Source organism: Hippopotamus amphibius, chromosome 16 (assembly GCF_030028045.1).
Source record: "Hippopotamus amphibius kiboko isolate mHipAmp2 chromosome 16, mHipAmp2.hap2, whole genome shotgun sequence".
NCBI lineage: Eukaryota > Metazoa > Chordata > Mammalia > Artiodactyla > Hippopotamidae > Hippopotamus > Hippopotamus amphibius.
This window is the reverse complement of record NC_080201.1, coordinates 2,111,068-2,123,899: the sequence shown is the minus strand read 5'-3', so window position 1 is coordinate 2,123,899 and position 12,832 is coordinate 2,111,068. Positions and strand designations below refer to the sequence as shown.

General features: G+C 57.8%; 1 protein-coding gene across 3 annotated transcripts in view; it reads right to left on the bottom strand.

Annotated features, from left to right (window-relative positions):
• Positions 1–5,349: 5,349 nt before the first annotated feature.
• FBXO31 (F-box protein 31) overlaps positions 5,350–12,832 on the bottom strand; it is a 40,461-nt gene continuing 32,978 nt past the window's right edge. For 2 of the 3 annotated variants that reach the window (XM_057711681.1, XM_057711682.1), the window contains 2 exons: positions 11,436–11,797; positions 9,237–9,592 (listed from right to left, as the gene is read on the bottom strand). In XM_057711681.1, the coding sequence (XP_057567664.1) occupies positions 9,370–9,592; positions 11,436–11,797 (585 nt within the window). In that variant the 3' untranslated portion in view covers positions 9,237–9,369. Of the gene's footprint in view, positions 9,593–11,435; positions 11,798–12,832 lie in introns of all 3 variants that reach the window. The other variant, XM_057711683.1, reaches the window with a different exon arrangement.

Here is a 12,832-nt window from a genome sequence, read left to right as displayed (position 1 = left end):
GCTACCTGGGGGTTCTGAAGGTGGAATTCAAAACAGTGGGCCAGACGTGCCGCGGTGCCGGTGCCGTGTGGGACGCTTGGCCCGCTTTCCTCTGCCCCTTGGGCGCCCCTTCTTCCACCTCGCCTGTGTGCGCGCCGGGCAGTTGCCGAAATGGAGACAGGATGTTTGTCTACAAATTTAGTGAAATTTAATGTTTTCTGCCTCTCCAGGCCCTTTATCCCAAGGTCCGGTTTGTCTTTCTTGGAAATATGGGAGTTCCCTGTTGGCCTAGTGGTTAAGATGCCGAGCTTCTTTCACTGCCATGACCAGGGTTCAGTCCCTGACTGGGGAGCTGAGATCCCGCAAGCTGCACCCGGGGGTCGGGGGGGTGGGGGTGCAGTATTTCTTGGAAACAACTTTTTTTTTTTTTTTTTGGCGACGCTGCATGGCTTGTGGGATCTCAGTTCCCACAACAGGGATTGAACCCCAGGAACGGCCGTGAAAGTTGGAACCCTAACCACCAGGGAACTCCCTTTTTTTGCTACCTTTAATATTCTCGATTAATATTGATACTTGTTCAGACCATCCTACGCACCTCTAGCTCTGAGGGGCCACACCTCCATGTGCTGTGTTCTAGCCCCGGGAAAACAGGAGTTCCCAGGCACTGCTCAGGGTTCTTGGCTCCTGTATTAAACGGATTAGTTCATGTCCTGGCCAGCACACATGCTGATTGGGCATTGCCCCACCACAATAGCTGCTAATTATTTCAAACACAACCCTCCCCACCCCACCCGTGCCCCACATGTGTGTCTGTGTAGATAATGTCACCACTGGTCTCAATAGCTAATGACAAAATTATCCAGGAGTCTCACCATTAGCCTAGCATTTTGTTTATGCCACTCTTGGAGGGCCCTGGGCTTCCTCACCATCTCTGCTCTCCTCCTGAGCCCACTGCGACACTGTCTTGCTGTTTCACATCAGGAGTAACTCATCACCGTCCCCATCCCCACCAAAAGTAGCTAAAATTAAAAGGGCTGATGGTACCAAATTTGTAAAGGATGTGGCAGCTGGAACCCTCATACATTACCCACAGAAGGGATACAACCATACAGGCAAACTGTCCGGCAGTAAAGCCTAAACATGTGAATACCCTGTGACCATGCAGTTCCCCACCCTGGGTATACACCCAAGAGAATGAGAGCTTATGTCCATCAAGAGACACAGACAAGCATATATATACAATGGAATATTACTCAGCTATAAAAAGGGATGAGATGGAGCTATATGTAATGAGGTGGATAGAACTACAGTCTGTCATACAGAGTGAAGTAAGTCAGAAAGACAAATATTGTATGCTAACTCACATATACGGAATCTAAAAATGGTACTGATGAACTCAGTGACAAGAACAAGGACGCAGATGCAGAGAATGGACTGGAGAACTCGAGGTTTGGGAGGGGGCAGGGGGTGAAGGGGAAGCTGAGAGGAAGTGAAAGAGTAGCACAGACATATATATACTACCAACTGTAAAATAGATAGTGGGAAGTTGTTGTATAACAAAGGGAGTCCAACTCGAGGATGGAAGATGCCTTAGAAGACTGGGCGGGGAGGGTGGGGGGGACTCGAGGCGGGGGAGTCAAGGAAGGGAGGGAATACGGGAATATGTGTATAAAAACAGATGATTGAACTTGGTGTACCCCCAAAAAATAATAAATAAATAAATGAAAAAAAAAAAGAGAGACAAAAACATACACACAGTGCTGGCCAGCCAGAGGCTAGAGGACAGCCACTTCCCACTCCTTCACACATGTCCGTATCTGTATCTTTGAGAATATTCCTTAAAAAGAACATATTACTGGTAACCCAGAAAAGAACCAAAAAGTTGTGCTTTTGTTTGAGGTTGACTTGTTATTTCAGGATAACCTTGCCTAACAGACCTGGGACAGGCATAGAACAGGAGTTTCACAAACCTAAATCCCATGGGTCAAGTGAAATCATGATTTTCAAATAAAATGTAAGTAAGAACTGTAATTTTTAAGTTCTCATGTCTCATGACTTTCTGGGTCTCTCCGAGGTCGAGCACTCAGTCCCTTCCCAGCCTGAGCCGCACAGCAGTTTAGGTCAAGATCACACCAGGTGCCACCATCATCATGGCCCTGGACACAGGACTCACTTTTTCACCCAGACGGGGGCCCTGCGTGATGTGACAGGTTCCCACCAGTGGATGGCATGCTGTCAACTCTGCTGCCCCAAACCTTACCCTTTGTTTGTGGGACCACAGGCTTCATTGTCACCCTCACCGACTGTGACACCTAGACTTCTCTCTTTGTTTGCTGTGACATCAACGTCTTGGCCTCTCTTCACTGCGAGCTCCTGCAGTCTGCTGGGGGACACAGGACCACTGTCATCAGAGCACTGTGAAACATCACAGCCATGCCAGGCAGCCAGGCTAGGAGAGTCTGTTCGCTTCTAAGTGCCTCTGTCACTGTCTCACCCCCACGCCCCCGAGTTACCAAGGACCCTGTCCTAGTACTTTCCCTGAATCACCAAAGCATCCTCTAGGAGAGGCCCCCGTGCCATGTCCTCCGTGCTGTGTCCCCCGCACCCATGGCGCCCCGTGGGAGCTTGCCTGCCAACAGAACTGTGGAACACTGGGAACAGGAGAGACGTTCCATGGCGACGGGGCCGACCACCTGGGCTCACACAGGCACACAGACCACACGCTGCATACAGTACATGTAAACCATGTCTGTGGTATTAAAATCTCACGGGGAGCATTAGGGGGAAAATGTATAAAAAAGCACCTTGGAGGGAGACGATATTGAATAAAAGGCAGAGAAACGACTACATGAGAGGAGCGAGACTAAAAAAGCCACATACTATGCGGTTCTGTTCATTAGACATTCTAGAAGAGGTGAAACGGGGAATGGATAACAGACGAGTGGTTTCGGAGGTGGGGGGCTGGCTATGGAGGGGCAGCACCAGGGATTCTGAGAACGATGGAACATTCTGTGTCTTGACTGGTGCCTGGTCACAGCTCTATGTGTTGGTGAACTTAAAGAACTGTACTTACACAAAAAGTTACATAAATTATATCTCAAAAAACCTAGCCCAGAAATAAAAAAGGACAGCTCAACCATTCCCACTATAGTACCAAGGACAGCTGCATATTTAAAATCATGGTCCTCGAGGTATTTTCTCTGGAATCCTCTTCCCAAAAGATTTTGGAAAAGGACGTATTTGTGCAACATCAGAATCCTTTGGGGGGTTTGCAAAACTAGAAGGCTCAACCCCTCTCACCAGAGATCACAGTTCAGCACGCCAGAGCCGGACAGACCGCTCCCTCCTGCTGAGCTCCTGGTGGTGCCCAGCCTCACACCCACAGGCCCTGTGGGAAGCCAACCCACTGGCTCAAGTGGCAGACAGTACTGCTGCTGACACAAGGGTCATCGCCTCCTCCTGCCCACCGGGAGCCAGGGAAAGGTGCCAGAGGCGGTCCCCGTATTAGGGAGGAGCCACGGCTTGGCTCTGGAGCTTTGTGGACACCCCATCCCCGGGCCCCTGCTGAGGTTCTGGGAGGGACGTCCTCCTGGGTAGGGGAGACAGGTGAGGACATAGCACCTCGCCCACCGTCTGGGCCCTGCAGGCCAGGCACCACCTGTCCACCTCCACCGGCTCCAATCTCAGCCTTGACCCCTCACTGCCTCAGAGGTAGATCATCCTCTGGTACAGCACCCAAGGGTCAAGGGAAAGCCACCCCAGCCCCTTTGGGGGATGTCCCACGCTGTGATCTGTGCAGGACTGAGACCCTGCCACCTATTCACTGCTGTGTCCCCAACACCTGGCACCATGTTTGGGGCATGGAGGTGGCGGTACTGACCCAGTGGTTCTCTATCAGGTGACTGTCCCCAGGGGATTCTGGCCACATCTGGAGGCATTTTTGGTTGTCACGAGGCAGGAGGCCAGGGATGCAGCTCAGCCCCTGCAGCGTGTGGGATGGCCCCAGCACAGAAGCACCTGGTCCCAAACATGGAAACCTCGTGCCTGGGGAGAAGCCCTGCCCCAAGCAAGCAGCTGGGCTTGGGGGCTGAGAAGCTCTAGGGACCTAGGCAGTAGTGTGGCTGGCCTCCCCTAAAAAACCTTGCATCTGTGGCTTGGCCTGGGCCGAAAGTGAGTGTGGGTGCCACGAGAAGAGTAGGACCGTCTGGGGTGGACCTTGGGTCTGCTTCTCAGGCCCCCCTCGGGCCCCCCTCCTGTGTCCTGGGTGATCCACTGCCTCCTCCTGAGTCTGCTCCCCAAGAAGCACCTGCTCATCCCAGGGCCAGGCAGAGCTGCCAGCCCTCCCTCCCCCGAGCTTCCTGCCCTGGGAAGGAGCCTGAAAGGCGGCCTTCCATCACCTGTGGATTTTCAAGTCAAAGTGCAGGAAAGTGTGAAAACTTTACCCAAGTGGCATATCTTTCTTTGCTGTTTTCACCTTGCTGGCTGGAGTCATGCAGCATGCAGTGACCCTAAGTGCCCACCAGAGGTCGGGCTACAAAGGGACCTCTGGTCACGGGACCCAGGACTCCCCGGGAGCACACGACCCAGGCCCGCCAATGCAGCCCCCTGCCGCGGGGAAGGGCGAGCACGGTGACTTCGGGGATGCTGGGCGAAGCGACACCTCAGATGGAGGAGGGGACCCAGCCCCAGCCCTTCTCAGGGCTCCAGGCCCAGCTGCATGGGAACATGAGGTACCTTTACTTTCTACATTAAATATTTGAATTGCTCACAAGAATATGACTTTTGTAAACAGGTTAAAATAATACATAAATGAGCTCCTCAGCTGTATGCCCAGCCGCTGAGCACATGCCCTGGCCTTATCTATCCCGCCCTTCTGTTCTCGGAAACAGCAACTTACTGAGACTTCAGACTAAGAAACCCACTGCGGCCCCGCCCCCAGGGCCGCCTTGCTGGGGAGGACGCAAGTCCGCTGGGTCAAAGGCGGGGGACCACCGTTGTCTGGGTTCCCGCGGGTCACTCACTGCTCCGTCCCACAACTGGGAAAATCAAAACTTTGTCAAAACCGGGTGTGAGACGCACAGGCCCCTGGGGAGGTCCCCCGCCCCGCCCCAGTCCCATCCCTTGACCCGCAGCCCCTCCCCCGACCGTCCCCTGCCCACATCCACAGCCCGTGTTGCTTAGGGCTCCAGCCACCATCAGAATCACATCCCCAAAGAAACAAATTACGAAGCACACAATGTGATTTTCAAAACTGCTTTATGGAGAAACAACCCCGCATGGCTGTCACGTCCTGGTCACCAGGGAGGGCACAGGCCCTCTGCAGCCGCTTCCTCGGGTCCTGGCCCCGCCCCAGCCCCACCCACCCACCCGGCAAGCCCTAGCGGATGCCTGAGAGGGACCACAACTCCTTCCATCTCAACTCTCGTCTTTATCGCTCGGGGGTGGGGTTTCAAGATCAAACAGGATGAATGTCTTTCTTCTTCAAGAAGGCTGTATGACCTCAAACGACCAAAGTAGAATTAGGCTAAAAAAGCAAACATTTCTGATCCCTTCACGTGTTCCAGCTGGTCTCCCTGCGAGCACAGGAAGGACCCAGAAGAGGGGCTGCCTTTCTGCCCAAGCCTCAGGTGTCACTGCGGGTCACCTTGCTCACCCCCTCCTGAAGGCTGGCCTGCAGGCCACCGAGTTGTAAATGACACAGCACCACTCCACATGGTTCCCATTCACAGTCTCGGGCAAACTGGCGGTATTGCGGCCTTCTCTCTAAATATTGGGTTGGCCAAAGAGTTCATTCGGGCCTCTTCGTAAGCTGTTATGAAGAAAACCAAATGAACTTCCTGGCCAACCCAATAGTTGTGAGAACAAACAAACTACACTTCAGATCTTCTCCCAAAAGTAAAGACAGAGACATTAGCCTATGTTCACACTGGGATGGACCACGAACTGGGGCATCTTATCCGCAAGGCAGGTGAGGGTTATGTGAGAACATTCCCATAAGCATTCTTAAAAGTTAGAACGTGAAAGTATCCAAAAGAACTCGAGTCACAGTCAGGTGCTCCAAGTCTACCCTCAAGACACCGTGGTCATGAGGACCTCGGGCGATTCCCTGAATGACAAAAGGCTGAGCAGGTTTCCGATCCTCTCTGGCTCAGCTCACAGGCACTAAAGTGACCTCACAGCAGCAGTGGGAGAAAACCCGGGAAACCCACAAACTAAAACCAGCCCTGAAGGTGGCAGGCCAAGAGGGCAGCTGGCTAAGGGAGGGCTCTGGCCGTGTGGGAACAACTCAGAGTTCTCAGTGAGAAAGCCTATTAGACAACTGCACCCTGTGCTTGTTGTGCAGGAAGCGGGGATGTAGCTAGTTAGAGCACTGTGCGCTCTCCCACCCTCCACGTTGGGCAGGGACGCAGGTGTTGGGGCAGGAGGGGGCGAGGGGAGGAGCAGGGCAGCTGTGGCCGTGAGCACCAGCCACGGTGAGCTAGACTGTCCCAGAGGAGGGGCCCGGGAGAGGCAGAAGGGAGGTTCCAGTCTGGACCCAGGAAGGAAGGAGCCTGAAACCCTCCCACCACGATGCCCCCAAACTTGTTCACACTCAGCATTAGAGGCTGGAGCCCAGGGCGGGCAGAGATCCAGGTAGTGCCACGCCCACGTCACACAGCCAAAAAACAAGGTCATTTGCCACAGCCTCACACCAAAAACATTCAGGCCCAACGTGAAGAATCCCCAGTGACCCGTGTTTAAAATCCCCAAACACATCATTCCTGATAGACGAGCAGAGCGTGGAGTCCGCCTGGGCACAGAGGTGCGCCTGAGCTCCTCCTACCCCACACCTGACTTTCCCAACCTCCCGGCAGCAAAGCCGCAGTGAAGGTGGTGTCAGCCATGGGAAACATCCAAAGACCCTCCGAGGTCCGCCTCCCACCCCCAATTCAAGCCCCATGTGGACACAGCCTGTCCCTAACCTGGGTCATTCGAGTGCCCACTGGAACCTGCTCTATCAAAAGCCCGGTTGCCTTTAGGCCTCAGACCATGACGTCAGCCTTTTTGAATCCTCGCCTCCAAGTTAATGTTGGAAGCTCCCCCGCTCCGAGCTGGCTGACCGTCCACCAGGAAGGGGAGCGGCCAATGCCAGGCTTGCACACAGAACGGCCACTGCCCCCACACCTCACCTGCTGAAATCAGGAGCTGGCTGAGCACAGGTCGGACTGGGAGACCTGCACCACCGGCTGTGCCGACGACAAGCCCTTGCCCTTCGCCGCTGCTGACCCGCCTGGCGACACCCAGGCCGCTGCCAGCTGGGCGGACGCCACCCACAGGCCTGGGGGCCGTCTGACATCAGAGACAGAGGCCGACGTGAATGCAGCCAACAGCGCAGGGTTACCTGAGTCACTGCTAGTGGAAAGCACGCGCCGGGCCAGACACCAGAGGCAGAACGTCATTCAGTTTGCAGTTGGTTTAATCGGAAGCGCTCATCCTCAATCCGAGTGCGTTTTACAAGCCTGGGGGCCTCAGATGGAGATGGTCCCTTAGCTCTGGGTAAAATACGCATTTTCTTGATTTTATTTAAACAGTGGTGAAAACTAGAGAGGAACAGCCTAGCACCTAGCTGTCCTCCATTTTCATTGTCCTCAAGGCTTTGCGGCCAGTTGTCACCGTTGGGGACGGCCACACTTGGCACGAGAGAACAGCTGTGCTGTGATAGGGAGGAGGGCGATGGGCTTTGAGTCTCAGTCCTGTGAGAGATGCAGGAGGTGGAACCACGTCCCCACCCAACCGCAAGTCCCGCTAGAAGGGTCTGGGAGGTGAGCCGCGGTGCCTTTGACGAGACTTGGCCAATAGTGCCCGGCGGCTGCCCAGGGCGGACCCCACGGGGCCTCCTGGGAGGCCCAGTCTGCATTTCAGGGCCGTGCCCAGAGTTGGTTGCTTCTGTGATTCTGGGCAGCAAAGTCGCCAAATGTACGGAAGCGGGGCAGTGGGGGGTTGCTATTTTAGAAGAGGGCTGGTCAGGGAGAACACTATCAGGAAACACAGGTCTCATCTCACAGGGCGCCTCAGGTTGGTCTCTACGTGAAGGCGCCACAAAGCGGCCCCTTCCCTGGGGCCCCCACCTCCAGTGTGAGGGCTCAGCGCAGTCGACCCCACAAGGACGAGCAACTGGGGAGCGACAGAGTCTGTCCACCCCCAGAAGCCACATGCCCTGCTAGGCGGGGGCGTGACGGCTCTGTGGCCTGGAGGGAGGGCTGACTAGAACTCCGGCAAGTCTGTGCACGGCCACGCGGGGCTCCGTTCTTCCGGAGACGCCAAGCTCAGACCGCACAGGGGTCCCCAAATGCAGGGGCCAACACGCCAGAGGGAGGGTCAGCGCCCAGGGTCTGCATGCTGGAGGGTCCTGGTCTCCAAGGTGCGCCTCCCTGTGTGCAAGCGACGCTTCCAGAAAGCTGCCCTCCCCGCCGCAAAGGGGCATCACACCCACTTGGCACAACCCCTTCGGATGCTTCACCTCTTCCGAGAGTGGCACCTGCATAAAGCACGCAGGAGGAACAGATGCAGGTCGTCTCAGAGGGGGCCCTGTCCTGGTTCTGAGGCCAGCGGCTGCAGCTCAGGGTCTCACGCCAGCGCGTGCGGGGACGGGGCGGGGGCAGGGCGTGCACGAAGTGAATGCTCGTCGGAAAGGCCACAGTGAAGGTGCAGGTTCTAACGTCTGAGAGAGGCCGGGCAGGCACAAGACCCAGGGGAGACCAGGGCCAGGGGGGTGCTTGCAGGGCCCCTGAGCTGCTGGGAAGCCTGCGGGGGCGTTCCCTAGTGACCTGTATCAATGGCCGCACGTCACCGACTTGGAAACGGAGATCAGGGTGAAATGCCTTTGTCCAAACTCCAAGCGAGTAGGTAGAGAAGTGGGTTCAGAGCCTGAAGCCCCCGACTCCCTGGAGCTCCTATTCCACACACAGTGCCCCCACCCACCCAGGCTGCGTCAGAGTCACCAAGGCCCTCCAGCTCGCTTCCTGCAGAGGGGATGGTGGAGCCCGCACCCCTCACCCACGAACCCTCCCGTCAGCCGCAGGCAACAGGCTCTCTTGCGTCATGAACTTCCCTGGAGGAGGATTTTGTTTTCCCTAGAAAACGGCCAGTTTCTCCAGTTCCGTCACCTACACGCCCTGCAGCCCATCCTCTAAGTCAGTTTGTTCTGGTTCTGTCGTTTGTCTAAGACATGCTCAGCTTCCCTCTCGCTACTGGCAGCTATGCAGGCGTGAGGGGCGCGCTCCACGGAAAGCGTTGGGGGCAGCCGCGCCGAGAAGGCTCCTGCGGGAGGTGGGTGTTCGGCGGAGGCCGCGCTCTGAGCCATGCTGCTGCTCTTCCGGCCTGGAGCCGCCCACCACGGGGAAGCGGCCGTCAGGAGGTGAGCGACTGGATGTTCTTGAGCATCTCCTCGAAGGCCTGTGGGGACGGGGCGTCCGCATTCCGGAAGGCAGCCTGGACCCTGCTGTACAGGCTGAAGGACTTCAGCTCCAGCCAGATGAAGCCGAAGCGATCCTCGTCGAACAGCACAAAGACGCCGGGCGTGCGCTCGGGGCTGGTGAAGCCGTGGCCGGCGATGAGGCCTGTGCCGTAGAAGCTGAACAAAGACAAGAGGGAAAGCGCAGGGCCAGGGGGTGAGCGGGCCTCCACAGCGCCCGCCGGCCCCAGCCAATCACCCCGTGGCCCTGGATGCTCCGGTGCCGCCACTTCCACCATCTGCCGGCAGCTCTGCACAGAACTGCGCCTTCAGGGAGGCTGGCGTTCACCCCACGTGGTCGGGCTCACCCCGCCGACTGCTGCTCTCTAGCAGGTCACAGAAATCTCAGTCCCTGGGGTAGTTACGGCCACGTATGAACAACACAAATGTAATCAATAATGATTTATCGGCGCACAAACTGACATGAACCCACAAGCAGAACTTTCAAATACCCATTACAGCCAAGTTTCAAGGCTCAGGCTGTACCATGTCTATGTCTTTCTTGCAAAGAACTTGGTGCTTCTGACAGATGACAAGGCGTCAGGGGCCGGCCTGAACCTCCCAGCGCGTGGGATGGTGCCTGGGCCCCCCACCTCTACCCACCATGCTGAGGTTCCGCTGGGCAGGAGGGGGCAGCACCCCTGCATGTGAGGGCCTGTGGCCCAGAGGATTTCGGTGGGGTGGGGGCGGGCCACAAGCTTAGACACACGGGACGTGCAGTGCAGGCACTGCGGCAGGGCCAGAGACCACATGCACCCCTCCCGGCTGAGCCTGGCATTCAGCACCGAGTGGACGACTGTCCCGTGACACAGCCGGGGGCTGCACCAGAGCTTCCAGGCTGGCGCTGCCCACAGGCTCGGAGCTGGCCGTAAGATGCTGCAAGTGGTCAAGTTTCCCAGGGATAACAGAGCCTTTTTCCTTTATGACTTTCAAAAATTCACATCAGGTGAAGTTACACTGGAATATTATGTGTACATCTCCCTCCGGAAAACCCAAATTCTGCCTCTTTTATCACAACTGTATTAACGTGAAAAAAAACGTAATGAATTTTTTCTATCAAGTCCGTGCAGACGCCTAAATTCCGTTTGGGGAGCTCGGTGTGCGCCCCCACACGTGAGGCGTCGAGGAGACCAGTGCAGGCACAGAGGCGGCAACTGGCCTGGAAGTGAAGAAAGAAACCTTCACACGTAACGTGACAAAGGCAGAGACACGGCGGCTGTAATAGCTGCCTGGAGACCGACGGGTTCCTTCCTCAGAACGAACCCCCAGGTGACTGTCCACGAGAACTCTCTACGACGATGGAATGTTCTAGACCTGCACACAAGTGGCTACTGAGCACTTGAAATGTGGCCCGTGCGACTGAAGACCTGAATCTTGCATCTCATTCTCTTTCCCTAACTGAACGGAAACAGCCCTGGAGTGCAGGGACCGAGGCAGGGCATGCACCGCCACGGCAGGGCCACGCGACAGCACACCACGCAAGGAGGTGGCGGCAGGGGACAGGCCCTGTTCCAGACCGGGGCCCACAGCCTCTGCAGGGAGGCCTTCTGAGCCGGGCAGAAACCACGGGAAGACATGAGGAGACCGTGGAGTCCCCAGAACAGGCCTTCCCTGCAGGGTCGTCCAGGCCCCTCCAAGCAGGCTTTCCGGAGGAGGCGCCGGGAGGGACCCTGTGGACTGCTCTCAATGCTGCCCGACATCGCACCTGTCTGCCTTTGACGTTAGAGGCTGTGTGTCGAAAGGCATTGGGGAGGAGGCCCCATGTGTGGCAGCTGAGGCCCCGCAAGGCGTGAAAGGACAGGAGCCTCACCGTCTGCTCGGCCTGAGCTGGGACGTGGACCGCGTGGGCAGAGCTTCCCCACTGGTGCAGGGTCCGCGACGCGGGGTCGGCCCCACCCCAGGCAACCCCCTGCTGGCCGAGCAGGGCCCCGGAAGCCCCATCCTGCCCGCCCCGCAGCCTCACCACATCCTGCAGGTCCGGGGATAGTCCTCGTTCCTCGAGCTCACGCCCACCGGCAGCACGAACGGCTGTCCCTGCCCCGACTGGGCAGGCGACTCAGCTGCGGCCGCGGCCCCTCCGTCCCCAGGCCCCTTGGCCTGCTCGGCGGGCGGCTCCGCGCAGGGCTGGGGGCTCTGCTGGCCAACGCCCTCGGCATCCTCGGGCCCGCCTTCCTGCTGCTGCTCCTGGCGCACCTGCTCGCGCACCTCCAGGACAATGCGCGAGAGCTCGTTGAAGTCGCGGAGACTCTCGACGTCGGGCAGCTGGATGCGGTACCTGAGGTCGATCTCCACTGTCTGCTGCCCAGCAGGGATGTTGGGGTCACCCTGCGGAGCCAGCGGGTGGCAGTCAGCAGGCTCAGAGACGGCGGCCTCCAGCCCCGGCCCCGCCTCCGGCCGAGGGCGCGCACCCGGCCTTCCTGCTTATTAGGCAGCAGCCTGGTACAAGTCAAGAGGTCTCAGAGGCCCTTAAAAAACAGCACTCAGTGCAGGAGGTCTTCCCTTTGAGGACAGGGAACGACAACACCCACGCGTGACCCTGGGAGGGCCCGCGGGCACGTCCGCACCCAAGGCCTCGGGTAGGAGCCAGCCCGCGTGACAGCTGAAGAGACGAGGGCTGAAAAGGTCCACGGACCTCCCACTCTGGTCAGGCAGGGGGCAAGCCTGAAACGCCAGCCCAGACTGTGCCTGGAACACAAAAGCTCCCCAGCACAAACCCACGAGAACATCCAGGCCCCGCGGCCGGGTCCCAGGCCCTCGTCCATTGCGAGCCCGGCCAATGCAGCTGTGAGCAGTGCCCTGTGAGAACCGGGGAGAGGCCTGCTCTGGGCCTGCACACAAACTCCCCAAACGCCGCGCAATGACAGGCGAGCAAGTGAACAGCAGCCCCTGAAGCAGGCGACAAAGGGCCGGTCGTCGGGGACCCCCACTCAGCTCAGCAGCCCTTCCAGTGCACTCCCCGGCAGCTGAGGCCAGGATGGACCAGGGGGCCCACGTGCCAATGCAGAGGGTGTGCAACGTGGCCGCACCTCAAGGTCACCTGGGGAGCTCCCGGAGCCCCGCACCCAGCCCACCCCACAAAATCAGAATCTCTGGGGCAGGGCCCCGGCATCAGTGGTCTCTCCACCTCCCCAGGGACTGGCGTGCAGCCAGGGCTGAGCGCCGTGTGGTATGGCTGCCATGGAAACGCCCAGAATCCCAGGGGGTCTTGTGGAAGGCAGGCCCTGGGTCAGCAGGTCCAGGTGGGCCTGAGTCTCCATGTTCACAGCAGCTTCCTGGGGGAGCAGTGCCACGGCCTGGTGCCCACTCTGAGTCACACTACACCATGCCGATCTGGCTGAGTCCATGCGTGCTGGGCCCGCC